The 15692-nt window shown below is 36.5% G+C and overlaps 1 protein-coding gene across 1 annotated transcript in view; it reads right to left on the bottom strand.

The window, feature by feature from the left end:
• The window catches only part of USH2A (usherin), a 773469-nt gene that overhangs the window by 230345 nt on the left and 527432 nt on the right, over positions 1 to 15692 (bottom strand). Inside the window, exons 44-46 of the mRNA XM_007466317.1 lie at positions 10382 to 10591; positions 8839 to 9041; positions 5010 to 5122 (exon numbers count right to left, since the gene is read on the bottom strand). Coding sequence (XP_007466379.1) covers positions 5010 to 5122; positions 8839 to 9041; positions 10382 to 10591 — 526 coding nt within the window. The remainder of the gene's footprint in view (positions 1 to 5009; positions 5123 to 8838; positions 9042 to 10381; positions 10592 to 15692) is intronic.

Raw genomic sequence — 15692 nt, forward strand, 5'->3', positions numbered from 1 at the left:
AAGCCATAAATGAGAGGAAAATATTTGCAAATCATATATCTGACAAAAAATTCAAATCCAAAATATACTTTAAAAATATGAACTCAACAATAAGAAAGCAACAAATCCAAGTAAAAAATTAATAAAATATTTGAAAAAGCATTTCATCAAAGGAGAAAATAAATGTCAAAAAAAGCATTTGCAAAGATGATCAATATCATTAATCATCATGGAAATAAATGTAAATTAAAACCATAATGACACACCACTAAACATCTATTAAAATAGCTAGAGAGAGAGAGAGAGAGAGGAAAAATTCTTGCAGAATATCAAGTTCTAGCAAAGACGAGAAGCAACTGGAATTCTCATACAATGCTAGTAGGAATGCAAGATGTTACAGTCACTTTGGAAATTGGTTTGGCAGTTTCTTTTTTTTAAATTAATTTTTATTGGAATATAATTGCTTTACAATGTTGTGTTAGTTTCTACTGTACAGCAAAGTGAATCAGCTATAAGTATACCTATATCCCCTCTTTTTTGGATTTCCTTCCCGTTTAGGTCACCACTGAGCACTGAGTAGAGCTCACTGTGCTATACAGTAGGGTCTCATTAGTTATCTATTTTATACGTAGGATCAATAGTGTATATATGTCAATCCCAATCTCCCAATTCATCCCATTCCCCACCTTTCCTGGCAGTTTCTCATAAAGTAAGTAAAATATAAACTTATCCTATGATTCCGCAATCCAACTCTTAGTTAAGTTGGATTGAGAAATGAGAATCGTGAAATGAGAAACGTGAAATGAGAATCTACGTTCACGTTACGTGCATAATGTTTATATTAACTTTATTCATAGTCACCAAGAACTGGAAACTACCCAAATGGTACACAAACTGTGGTATATTCATACAATGGAATACTATTCAGTAACAAAAATTAACAAACTATTAATATATGCAATAAAATGCATTATGTGGAGTGAAAGGAGCCAGGCTTAAATGGCTACATACTGTATAATTCCACTTATATGACAACATGGAACAGGCAAAATTATAGAGAACAGAACAGAGCAGTGTTTGCTCAGTTTGGAGGAGGGTGGAGGAGGAAGGAAGTGGCTATAAAGGGGCCAGTGTGAAGAAATATTCTGACATAATGGAACAGTGCTATATCTTAATTGTAGTGATGTTCATATGTTTGACAAGTTCATATGTACTTGTCAAAACTCGTAAAACTGTGAAGCAAAAAAGAGTGTATTTTACTATATGTAAATCAAAAAACAAAATAAAAAAATTAAGAGAATAATTAAGAAGTAAACAAATTTAGCAAACCCAGAATCTTTTTGGAAGTTTAATTCATTGTTAAAACTAGGCAGTTCTCTCCACACCCTTGTCAGTTTTTACAGAATCTATATATTTTTTCTCTTCACTTGTCTTAAATTGCCTCTCTCCTAATCCAAAACAATATCAGTTGATATCTGACTGAGTATGGAATTGATAAGATGAAAAGGTTCTTTTTTTAATTCAGAATTTTAAGGCATTGTTTCATTGTTTTCTTAGCAATGAATGTTACTGTTTATAGTCTGATAATGCCATTCAAATTCCCAATGCAGTATGTACACTATCTGTCTTTTCCTCCTAGAAGTTTTTTGGATGTGCTTTTTTTAACCTGGTATTTTGAAATTTCCTGATGATATCCCTTTATTGGCTCTTATTTCAATCACTGTGCTAGTATCTGTAGTAGCTTTTAATCTACATACTGGTATCTTTGGTTCTGGGATATTGTCTTTTCCTTTTTCTGGTGCGGGGGGGGGGCATATTTTCTTGTCATTTTTCTTTGATGATTTTCCCCCTTCTTTTTCCTCTGTTCTCTCTTTCTGGAACTCTTATTATCCAAATATTTGATTTTCTGGATTTTAAAACTTTTTCTTAAAAAGTTCATTTGTATTAACATATTTACGTTTTATTGCACTTTCAGAGACTTTACCTTAAATTTCCAATTCAGCTCTCACACTTTTAATTTCCATGAGGTACTCCCCCCCACCACCCCTCACATCCTGCTTTACTTTGATTCTTTTTTCCAAGTAGGATTTTTTGGTGTTGTTTTATAGATAGAGGATGTCTTTTTATCCCTCTGAGATTGTTATGGATTTTTTCCTCATCCTGCATTGTCCGTGTGTCTATTGAATTATTCCTCTGTTTTAATTTTGTTTCTTTTCATCTTTGAGATTAAAAAAAGATGACTAGAAGCTTTATATTGTGTATGAGCGAGGCTTCTTGACTGATGTACTTTACTACTGTGTGACCAGATGGTTAGCTACCTTTTCTGTTAGCTGATCCCTATCTGCTAGTTCCCGGAAGTATTTTATTTGGAGTCATTCAAACTTTTCCAGAGAAGAATGCCCTTCCTCTGTGGAAACATTTATGACTAGATATTTGTTTCTAAAAACAGAGCTGGGGAAAGCCACTGAGGTGCCATCATTCTAATTGTAGTCTACCACTTTAACATGATTTTTACCTTTGCCGCTCATCCCAGATTTCCACTGTGCCTAGTAGCCCTAATTCCTAAATATCTCTGTTCAGTTTCTTGAGAAAAAAACTTCTCATATCCTGGTGATGGAATATGCCACACGGAGGAAGAGAAATAGACACTTGGATGAATAATACAGAGGTAGGCAACCTTGTATTCTGTAATGGCTAATTTTATGTAATGGCTAATTTTTAACTTGACTGGGCCACAGGGTGTCCAGACATTGGGCTAAACATAATTTCTGGGTGTATCTGCAAGGTTGTTTCTGAGGAGATTAGCATTTGAATCTGTGGACACAGTAAAGCAGATTGCTCTCCATAATGTAGGTGGGCGTATCACCCAATCAGCTGAGTGTCTGAGTGGAATGAAAAGGTGAAGGAAGGGAGAATTTCCTCTCTCTGCCTGACTACCTGATCTAATCAGTCTTCTCTCACTCTCAGACTTGGACTGGGATTTATACCACTGGCACTTCTAATTCTCAAAACTTTGGACCCGGACTGGGACTTACACCCCCAGCTTTCCTGAGTCTTCACTTTTGGTTTTGTTTCTCTGGAGAACCCTGACTAATTACAGGTCCCAAGCACTCTTTTGCAAACTTTCAGCTTTGACCTTTACCCCATCTTCCTCTTCACAATTCTGCAAGCTTGTTAAGTGCTCAGCCATTGAGGTTCTCCCTGCAGAGCAAATTAGTTTGTTTTGTGTCATTATCTCCCTCTGCCAACCAACACTTCGGTTGTAAATTTCACCACTGTACAGTCATTTGCCTCTCCCTGCCAAATACTGCTTTCAAAAATTTTGTCAAAAATCTCTCTTCTGTTATTGTCATCTGCTTTGTTATTTTCCTTGCTCCTGTTGTATACCTTTTTAATGTGTTTGCCACCAATTTACTATCTTTGGGGATAAGCAGTCTTTAACCACAACTAAAAAATATTTTTTCTCTGTTATCATCTGCAAGCATCTTCTTAAAAAAATATCTTAGAGGCAGAGAAACATATGGGTATTTGCTCAATTTCTAAAAAAGCTTGCATATTATTTTTAGCTGCATGTAAATATGTAATCTAAGACATATTCCCTTATGCCATTCACCTGAGCTTGAGTCATAGGGATGCTAACAGGCAAGATGTGACAACATCCACCCACCTACCTTGAGTTCTTTAAGTATGAACTCAAATGTCACATCTTTCATGATGCCTTCACTGATAATCATGGGTAGAGCTTGGTATTTTTTTTATGCACTTCTTGCACATTATAAGCTTCCGTTGTAGTGTTTCTCACACTGTTCTATAAATATTTGTTTAGGGCACTGTCTCCCTCAGTAGACTGGGACTGTGAAAATTTAGAACCATGTCTTATATTTCTTTGTATTACTTTCACTTCTTATATTATTATACCCACAAGTGTGTTTGCTGAAAAAATAAATAAAGCTTTTTGGTATTCCTTAAACTTGACCATTTTCCCCCTACAAGGTAGGCAATCCTGTGGATATATGGGCAAAATCTGCTGAGGGAATTATCAATTAATGAACATATCCTACATTAGATAGGTATGATCATGTGTTTGATAGATGTACTCAGGAAAACAAGATATGACTTTTGATCCGAACATCTAAGAATACAATTACTTGAGTTTTTCTAATTATTTTAATCACTAGTTCCCCAAATCAGTACAGATACTTTTGAACTGATTAACAAAAAAAGACCTAGAAATTTCAATACATCATAAAGGAATCCTTCAGAATTGAAATATTTTATAACAGGTTGATTATTTTAGCCAGTGTACATGTGTGTACATGGGGTGTGTGTATGTGTGTATGTGTGTGCAGATGAAGGGTGATTCATTTGGTTGGGGCAAAAGTATGATGCGGGAATACTCAGGTTTCTTTCTCTAGCCTTGACTTGATACAGAGAGATGAAAACTTAATATCACTTTTGGCTTGGGAAACTTGATGTTAAATCTTTTTCTTCTTATTGCTATTTTGAATTGAAAAGAGGCTCACTTTCAAACAACTTTGATCACTGCTCAGCAACAAAAGTATACAGAAAAATAAAAGGATTCTATGAAGAATCTGATAAAATTGGTAACAGTTATCCAATAATTTATCTCCCACAATTATTTTACAATTATTTTACAGCTTTAGGGGAATCTGATATCTCTAAATCTAATTTTTTCAAAACGATTAAGTTAGAAGGTAATCATTCTAGTTAAAGTTGTATTATTTGCCTCACGAAAGGATTTACTGAAGGACAACTTTTCCATGCACTTCAGCATTTGTTCACAATTACTGAGTAAAAGGAAGTGAAGCTGGGCAACCAGGGATATCAAAGCTTAAATGTTAGGGGACGTGTCTATTGGAGATCAATACCTAATAATATCAAACATTTGATTTACACACATATTTATAGTAATCTACTAAATGAGATTATCATGGCTGAGATGATACCTTTGATTTTTATTTTAATTGTTTATGATCAGTTCTTTAGATTAATTGACGAGAAATTTGTACCTTGAAGTGATGCCATGAATTGTGGGAGCTGGTATATCACTTGGACTATCTTCCATGGTGGTGATTTGGGTTCCATTGCTTTTCACACAGGCATATTTTGTGCAGACTTCAACCTGCAAATGTTAGTTTAGAAAAGAATTATTGCAAATATTTTCAAAATACAGATTGCCGATGGACTGAACCTCACCCACCCTCATTTCACAGGAGTCTCTTATAGTTCTCTACAGCATCTTAGGGTTTAATCAATCTTAATTTTTTATGTTAATTGAGTCTGGTGGGAAAGGTCAAAATAAAGCACAGAAATGAGCTCAGAACAATTGATCGAGTGATTCAAATGGTGATGTTTAGTTTCTGGTTCCAACCATTCAGAAAGAGACAGACATATTCGTCTATTTGGAGCACAGTTAAAGAAGGGAGGATGTTTAGGTGACAGTTGGCAAGCATAATATGTTATCACTGCATACTGCTCTCTGGATCTATAACAAGAGAGGGTAATGATGATATCTTCTGGAAGTCTTGACACTTTATAGCAAATAGCCTCAGTGCTAATGTCTAATGGAAGAAAAATGAGGTCTAGGGAAGCTTTCCAATATGGCTGAGCTATTTTATATCCATTTGTTCCAGCTGCAATTGTATTTTTACCTTAATCACAGCAGAAACTCATCACTCACCCTTTAATTCTGCCACCTAATCTGAATAAAAACCGAGGAGGGTGGAATAACTAAAGATTAGAAATCAGGTTCATCAAGCATCAGTAACACAGAAGGAACATATTCGATAAGAGCGGGGAGAGACAGATGAACATACAGGAGATCGCTCGTGGACAATCTACAAAGCGACACCCTTCTGCTCTCCATTAACGTGTAAACCAAAGAGGAACTGCACTTTTTCCAGTGCTAATTTACTTTCAGCATTTAATACATAAATGGAGGATACTAGATACTGAGGAATCTTAAACACTAATCGTGAGCCTTTAAAGCAACACAGTTCTCTGAATTTCAACTGGCATTTGAGGAAAGACAAATGCGCTATGTGTTATATTTAGTAGCTACGCCGCTTTGTTCATGGGGCAGTTTGCACCTAAATGGGAGTTTTTATAATGCTTTTGTGTGATTTATTTATGCCACATAGCATTTTGAGCTAATATTTAGTAGATATTTGAACACTGTCAAGGCTGTTTACTCTGAATATGTCCAATGAAACCTCAAAAAACTTACAGGCAGATGAACTTAAAATATGCTTGCTATCATAGAATTAAGGACAATAAAACTTCATGCATATTGGGAAATATCTGACTGTATGATGCATAGTGAGATAACTCAAAATCAACTCAACTGAATCTTTTATATGCCAAATATTATGATGGGTACTTGCACAGATAATTTTATTGAATCTTTACAACTCCACGTTCAGAAGATTGTAAATGGAGGGGTCAGAGAAATCAGGGAATATGATCAAGCTGATAAGATATGAAATATCTGATTCAGGCTTTACTGTACCCTACTGTCTTATTATCTAAATAATAAGCATAGCTTTAAGTTCTAAACTTAAGTGTATTTAAATGATTCTCCAGAAAGCTTTTACTTTGACTTCAGAGAAATGTGTCAATATTTTCACTTCCTTGATAATGCAATATTCCAAGTGTCCATCTTTGGGGCATAAAAAGAGATAAAACTGAATTAAAAATGGAAATGCTTATTCCCTTTAAAAAGGGATACGTAAAATGATTCATTCAAAAAGCAGATGCTTTGGTGCATCTACATGTCTGCTTTAAAATCAGTGGCTATTTTGCAGAGGGGGTTAGTATAGAGAATCTTAGTTTTAAAGTATTAGGCATATCAGTTAAGTGCATATTTTAAATGGAGCCAAATCATCCTCGACATCAGAAATAAAAATCTTTGAAATTTGATATTCAAATTCCCAGTAATGCAACAACTATTTCAAGTGCAGCATTTCTGGACGGTGAGGAGCTTCATAAAAATACAGTTATGAAGAATAAGAACATCTTATAACAAAATTTAAGTGTTAGATTCTAATTTGGTCTTTTGTCTCCTCATCTGTTTCCATGTCCCAAATTGAATCAAAATGCACTCTCCTCAGGCCATTAGTGACTCAAACCAATAGGTCTGAGTGAAGCCTGTCAGAGTAGAACATGCCTGGAACGCTTACATGTCAACTCTTGCTCTATGGTTGGAAGGCTGATGCTGGATATGCATGCACAGCATCCAGTGATCTCACCCCCAGGACGTATTTTGAGTCCTATAAAGCAAATGAATAAGCTGCCTTTCAAGGGCTCAGTTGGCTTTCTCCACCAGCGTCCCAAAGAGGAAAACACAGCAAATCCTTCATCACCTTCCTATGCTAACCTTGTTCATAAAGTTATATTTCTATTTATTTTGAATGTGATTTTCATTTTATAATGTGATTGATGAGCTACACATATACACAGATTCACTCTAAGAGTCATGAACAAAAGTATCAGTCCACTGGTCCAGGCTAAGGTAACTCAGGTGGGTAGATGGGAATCATGGAACATAATGAAAAATAATCAATGCACATTTCTTCTTTTATGAAATATCTTTTTATGTCATTTTCTTAGGAAGCTAGGCCTAGTAGTGGAGAGGCTAATGCATTGGTTGTAGCTAGATGATTATGTATGTTTCACCTTCAAATGTGTGGGAAAGAAGGGGCTGGGGAGATGTTCACTTAATGAACAGAGCCAGTGAAGTTTTCTGTGCTCAAATACAACTCCCGCACTTAATATCTTCTGAAAAATATTTAAAAAGCTCTTATAAGTTTTAGAAGGAGCATAGTTTAGTTAAAAATTTACCAAATGGCAACCCTTCTCTCTAAACTTTGAGCTTCTGAAAAATCCTGTTTTTAATCATTAATTTTTGCATTTGGCCTTGTTATCTTTTATATCCTAGCGCTCTGACAAGATTTCCAATTCCTTGAAGGTAAGTTCCTTGTTTTATATGCCTTAATATTCTTTATATTTTTTCTACTTTTAAGATCAGTAGATCTCAAAGAGATCTAGGAGTTGGCTCTCAAATGGTCAATGCACTCTCTGAAACTGCATGTTAACTTTTGTCATATAAACATCAAAATATACACATTTTTCTAGGGCAGTGTGCACTGACTTCAACAGATTCTCAAAGAGGCCCAAGGGCAAAAAACTTAAATACAATTGCTTTCATATAGGTGAGGGTCACTGAACATTTGTTGAAGGATGAACAGATATATTTCTTTCATCCTCAGATAAAATCTTTTAATATTTTTCGTCTGCCATACATTCATTTATTTTTGTTATTGGTGTTGGGTTCAGAATCACAGAGTGCTAGAGGGGGATAGAATGTTTTAAGTCCTCTAGTCCTTTGCTCTTACGAAAGAGACAATCAACACCAAGAGAGGTTACATAACTTCCCTAAAGTTATTACATTTAATAAGTAGCAGAAATAGGAGTAGAAAGAATATCTCCACAGTTATAGGCTAATTCTGGTTTTGTTACCAGTAAAAGAACCAGGAAAAAGGCAAGCTGCTTGGCAAGACTGACTGCAAACACATGATTTGCTTCCTTTTGCCAGTGACAATATCATCACCATCCTCATCACCATCACTTTCCACAGTCCCATTATCCCCTCTCCAGTGACTCGTGTGTTTGCCCGCCCCAAACAGATTTAATCCAGATCAATTTCCCTATTTTCTCTCCCCTTCCCCAGCAAATAAATCATGTGTAACCAAGATGGAAGGTATCCACTAAGAGACATAACCCAGCATGTTTTATTTAACACAACCATAAGCTTAACCTTCAAAAAAACAACGTTCTAACCTGAATGTCATAGATCATTAAGGGAGACAGGTCTCTCAGAATGAAAGACCCAGGCACATTTATTCCAGTCTTGTAGAGCTGATTATTTACATAGACAGAATATTCAGTGACAACACCATTTGGGTTCGAAGGAGCTGTCCAGATGACACGTACAGCTGTACTGTTGATGATGACAACCTCTGGAGGAAGCATGCCCTGAGGCTCTGGAATTAAAGGAAGAAACTGAATAAACTCCAGCTGCCTCTGAAAAAGCACTTGTTAAACTAAATGCCGATTAGTATTTAGGTTGAGTGAAGGGTTTGTTGCTTATCTGCTTTCCTCTGATGAAGTTATCACAGTCTGTAGTCCTCTGTAAATTGGCTTATTATACTCTCAGTTAGAAACCATGAGAATTGGTGGTAAAATGCTTTATACCACCAGCGTAGTGCTAATCTTCAATACTATGTGACCAGTGGGATATGATGATAAATTATTCACCCATCTGCACCACTAACACATATCTATTATTTGTCTCTTTTCCCATCCCTGCACTCCTCCAAACCTCTCAGGGAAGAAAAAAAAAGAAAGAAAGAAAGAAAATTTGCTCCTTAAGCAAAAAAAATATAACTCAAATATATCGAGGCTGGTGGAACGTGAAAAATCATTTGATGTTACTAGCTTGTAACTCAAGCAATATGAAGCAATAATGCAATATTGTCATTATGTAAATGATTTGGAATGTTGATTACCATAGGTAATGATGAAATCTAACATTAGGAAAAAAATCTTGCTTGGCGTTAAATTATACAATTATTCAAGCATGTCAGAAATAACTATGCAAAGACCTATTTTTATCATAAGAGCCCATCTTAACTAGTTGAAAAATTGTCCTTGTGATCCATTCTATTTTATAAACAAAAGGTGTCAACCTTTGGCATCACGAAGGGAAATGGGTTCCACACTTAAAGTGCTCTGTTAATGACCTGGAACGCTTGCTTGGAGGTAATGATACTATAATGTTTATAACGAGACTTTAGAAAGCCAAAAAGATTAGAAAGACCATTCCAAACACATTTCAGATTCACAAGTTGCTTTCCTTGCTTTCCTCCCCCTTGCTAACTGGCTTAGAAATGAGTCACAGGCAATTTTTCTCAGTGGCTGAACTTCCACCTACCATTTCTGGTGACTCAGGGAGGGCCCTCACTGTGCTTGGCTGTCGTTGTGAATAGCATCCTGCTTCTGAGAGCAATTCTTAAAAAAAAAATGTTTCTAAATGTCACCATGTATTGATGTGAACTCAGCTCCCAACTAAGCATACACTGAAAAGAACAGGAACAAACTGGGCTAATATCCCATGATTGGAGCCTTGTGTCGCTGTCTCCACGGGACCACTTATTGATCTGCCACTTGACGACAGCCAGCACTTAAGCATTTTAGCTCCGACCCCCTTCCCTCCAACACCGGAAATTTTATAATGGAAGGATGACTGATCTCAGCCTCAGCGAGAATCAATCAATTTCATTCGCATCTCTGAAGCCAGGCATCCCTTGAAATCTGGACTCACCGCCGTCGCAAGTGGTTGCATGCAGCACTTCACTGTTAATGCTGGCGACTCCGTTGAAAACAGAGATAAAAATCCGATACTCTGTGTTTGGATTTAAGTGGCCAATGACATGAGAGTTTACATCTGGGAGGAGTTTTCGAGATTCATTGGCGGTAGCAGAACTCCAAAAAAGTGTGTAATATTCAACATCACCTTGTAGGTCTTGAAAAGCTGTTAACAATTAACACAGGACACTGTAAATGTAGCTGATATAAAAGGGTCTCGGGGGGGAAAAGACAGAGAATACACTATCATTAGCTATTCCTAGAATGAGGAAAGGGAAAGTTTATGGAATTTGCCTTAGAGGGGTGCTGGGTTTCACCTTTGTTAAACAAAGATGATTCCACCCCCATCTCATAATTAATTGCATAGAGTCTTAACTTCATAGGTAAATAAACTTTTAAACTGCTTTTAAATATTTTAATTATGCTATTGGGTTGGCCAAAAAGTTCGTTCGGTTAGCGAATACATTGCTCAATAAAGTTCTTGGTGAAAATGAAAACTGTGTCTTTTATTTTCACTTAAAACCAAATGAACTCCTGGGCCAACCTAATACTCATAAATATACAACTAATCTTCAAAACTTTGATATAATACTTATGAAAGGAAATTGAGTAAAATAAAAATATGCAGTACAGGGAAAAACTTCTGTTCATAAGTAATAGTTCTAGAGAGAACTCTATGCTAATACAAATGAGGGCATGTCCTGACGTAGATTCTAAAACTTGAGGAATTTTTTCACTTGCTAACAAAATCTGCTAAGTGATACCTGGAAGAATGTTGAGACAGATACCCTGTTATGTGCACTGTTGACGTAGCAGAGTAAAGTAGTATCCTCTCCTTAAAGATTCACTCAGTAGGATCCTAGGACGATATTTGAATTTTGATCAAGGCTCCCATCCTTTTCTCCTAGTTCACTGTTGTCTGTATGATGTAGACAAGCTCTTAAAGGATGCCAAAAGCTATCGCATACTGTCTCACAAATATAACTCAGCAATTCCTCAGCCCTTGTCCTTTCAAAGACCAGTTTGTTGTTTCCTTTTTCCTTTCACCCAATTTCTCCATTCTTGCACTAAGTTCTTCTCATGATTTTCCTATTACGATGCTTTAAAAAGAAGACACACAACACTCAGATTTTCTTAGGTAGAAAATAGTATACTGCTCTGCCTCAATTAGCATTATTTTTGAAGACCTTAAGCAGGATCTATTACCTTGATTTGTGTTAGGGTTGGGGGTTGGAGTTTTGTATGTAAAAGCTCCTAAAATTGTATGTAAAAGCTTGTGTTAACACTGTTCTGCAGCACTAAGCAAGGATGGGGAGGGAAAGGTGGCATTTCTCTTTATGGTTATTGAAGTGCAGTGTCTCTAATATGTGAGATCCTGGCGTATGGCCATGAAAAGGAATACGGTTTTGGGAACTGCATGACTTAAAATCTTTTAAGAACCCCTGTTCATTAAGATCTTGGGGGGGGTCTTACATCAAAACTGAATGCTGGTTTGATTTTTATTTTTTGTTTGTTTCCTGAGCACACTACCACATTGGCCTAACACCCAGCAATCGTTAAAAACGTTTGGTATGCCAGTATAGTTGAAAGAGTTTATAGTAAGAGATCTTTAGCAACTACTTTGGAAAACTCTGGAGACTGAGATGTCTCTTTTCTCTGATGTCACAAAACGTAAGCACCTTTAATAATGAGGTCATTATAATGCATATTGTCAGGAACTGGCTATTCGTGTCCATTGATATTTTCCCAAATGATAATGTTTGTCGAGTACAGCAAAGTCACTGGTTCTGTGAGGGCAAAAGTTCCTCCTATCATTAGAATTATTTTCTGCTGCCCTCCAGTATGATTCCTCATTAATTTATGGCAGCTAAAATATAATAGAAAGTCTGCTAGATTTGATGTTCTTGTTGTATTTTAGTTTGTTACACGAGCACGCCGGTTAGAAATTCAAGCCCTAAAGATTCAGTATTAATGAAATGCTTTCAAATTCTACTCAGAAATATAAATGGATTTTACCATGGTTAAATGTGCCTGATATCTCTTCTATCAAGTTCCAGGGAATGGACCTGTGTATATACACTGAAAATATTGGGGCTAGCACCATGCGTTCAAGATGAGCAAAGATCATATGACAATATCTGGATGAAATGTCATTAAATGTCCATTCTTAGCCATGTGCCATACGTCAACCCCCTGAAATAGAACAGAATCTGTTGTCCCAAAGAAGAAAGGAAAAGATGGGGTTCAGTTCCATTGCTTCCATCTTACTCCATGGGATGAGACTCTTCTAACCAGAAACAGGCAGCATCTCTAGGCAACACGGGCCAGGTTTCTGCACTGCCCTGCCTCTCGCCATCTGCTTCAACATTCCTCTTTCTTCCTTCATTGACATTACAGTGCAGAGTCCAAAACACAGAAAACCAGTAGAAACACATTAAATAGATTAAATGATCTTCATATTCCTAGTCATACTGTGAGAAGTTCAGGGAGCAGTACATGCAAAGGAGTGTCTTTTTACATTGTTCAAACAAGGTTTTCAAATTTCAGTGGGCTCTAAGTCAGTGAACCAGCTAAGAAACAGAAGATACATCCTCAGTTTCACTGGCCAACACACAATTCAAGGTTGCTGACCTTGAGGAACGCTGTTAGAATTGAAATAGCTGGAATAAGGAGACGAGCAAATTTCACCCTCCCTGTGGATTGGTAAAAACTGGACCTGAATATAGTTCTCTTTTTGAAAATGACAAGGGTTCTTGATAGCATAAGATAAGGGAAACACTGTGCAGAACCTCCAAAAGTAGAATTTGTCTTTCATACACTACTTCTAGACAAATAAGATGAAAGTTTTATGAAACATTTGCGTGGTGTTTTTAAAAATAACAAAAGGGACATGTCTTTGTGCAAAAGGTGCTCTAGGAAACAGGTGACTGTTCTATGGAAAGATAGACATGAAGATATTAAATGACTTTCTTAAATAAGAGAGGAAAGTAAGGAAACATAAAAAGCAATGGCAGAATTAAAATCTACATTGAAAGCAGAAAAGGACAGAGTTAAAAATGTAGGACAGGAAAAAAATAAAGAGGAAGATGACTAAGAAGAAATCAGTGAATGTCAAAATTATAGATATTGAGAACACAAAATGAAAAAAATTTAACTAACTTGAAAAATAAATGGAATAAATAATCATGGATATAAAATATCCCATAAAACCTGACCCAAAATGAAGGTTTATGTCTATAAATTGAATAGATTAATATAGTTTTGGCTAAAATAATGGCAATATATCCAAACACAGGCATATCATGGATCATTATGACATTTCTCAAATAAACTAAAAATTAAAATATCGTCTACAAAGGAGGAAAAAAAATCAGGCAAGTTTCAGACTTCTCTGGAACAACAAATTTGGAAGACAATGGAAAAATTTCAAGAAGTTTTGAGGGAACATATTTTGATCCAAGAATTCATGCACAGCTAAGTCATTATTTATGTGCAAATACAGCAGAAAGATTTTCTTATACAGGTAAAAATTAAGAGAATGTGCAAGGACAACAGACAAATGTTCTTATTTAGGCAGAAGTTAAGAGAATATATAGCTCATTTATTTAACTTATTTAACTTTAATTATAAAAATTTTCTGATAATGTTATCTAGAAGACAAAACGATGAATCAAGATCCAGAACTTAAGATTAGGGAAGTTTAAGAATTGATGATAAAATATCAAAACTAGAGAAGTTAATTATGTAAAATGATTATCTAATAATTTATAAACCACACATTGAAAGTGGCAGGTGAGAAGGGCAAAGAAAGTAACACTACACTAAATTCTTTTTTTTTTTTTTTCTTTTCTTTTTTGTGGTACTCGGGCCTCTCACTGTTGTGGCCTCTCCCGCTGTGGAGCACAGGCTCCGGACGCGCAGGCCCAGCGGCCGTGGCTCACGGGCCCAGCGGCTCCGCGGCACGTGGGATCTTCCCGGACCGGGGCACGAATCCGTGTCCCCTGCATTGGCAGGCGGACTCTCAACCACTGCGCCACCAGGGAAGCCCTAAATTCTTGATCATACATAAAATAGAGAGACACAGAAAAATAAAGAAAGACATCACTAACTACTAGCAGCATTAACGGGCTAAATAGCAATTAAACTTTAAAAATCACTACAGAAAAGTTGTGGCAAAAATCCCTAGCACTCACCGACACCCATGTGTCTCTCTTCTTGTCAAATAGGTAGACTGCATTTCCTGGGCTCCTTGCATCTGGGTGAGGTCATGTGGCCACTCTGTGCCATTTTTGGACCGAGGTGTTAAAGACCAATTGACCATCTCTGTCTCTAGTTTTCCCAGCAAGAGAAGGACCTCAAGGCCTGAAGGAATGTGGATGCACCGCATAGAAAGAGCCAAGGTCCTTAAATGACCCAGGAGAGTTTAGAAAGAGATAAGGAAGAGATATAGATAAAAGTCCGAGTTTTGGTCTTGGGTCTTGTGTGAATCCTAGGAATCAAGATGAAAACATAGGAGTCATTATGGAATGGAGGATTTGAAGGTATTGTTTCACTTGAGACTTCTTGAGTTTGAGGTGTTTCTGTGGCCACCAGGTTTACTTCAAAATTAAAGTGTGAATATCTGAAGTAGAATTATACATATACTTTGGAGTTAAGCTGTGAATACTAACTTGTGTTTGAAGCAGCAGGATGGTACGAGGATCTCCTACGAGATTACGTTAAATATGTGTACATTGGGAAATATTTCTCAGGAATTCTAATCCTGTTCTCAGTAACCCATATTTTATAGACCACAGACATTTACAGGTAGGTATTGCTCTAACTGTAGCATATCAGGTCAACCTCAGTGAGTTGAAGAAGAGGGTTATAAACTTTGGATAAAACCTTTGCTATTAAATGACATTTTTGCTGGTGCTCTCCATGCACAGGTCAGAAGTGTGGTCTTAGGCATAGAAAATTCTCAAATCTAGAACAAGCCCCTCTCCTTGGCTAATGGATTTCCAAATAATTTAAAACAGTTATTAGATGGGCTGGTTGAAAGTCCTCTTGCAAAAGGATTACACTCTGTATATGCTGTTGGATTATTTTTAGAGATTGTTATCAGTATCAGTTATGTCCTCTAGATCTTTATCATCTAGATCAGGGGTCAACAAACTCATGATTTTACCATGAGTAAAATCTGTCCTGTTGGCCAAATCTGGCCTGCCACCTCTGTATATAACCTGTGAGCTAAGAATGGTTTTTACACCTTTAAATTGTTGGGGGAA

Source organism: Lipotes vexillifer, unplaced genomic scaffold, assembly GCF_000442215.2.
Source record: "Lipotes vexillifer unplaced genomic scaffold, Lipotes_vexillifer_v1.1 scaffold139, whole genome shotgun sequence".
NCBI lineage: Eukaryota > Metazoa > Chordata > Mammalia > Artiodactyla > Lipotidae > Lipotes > Lipotes vexillifer.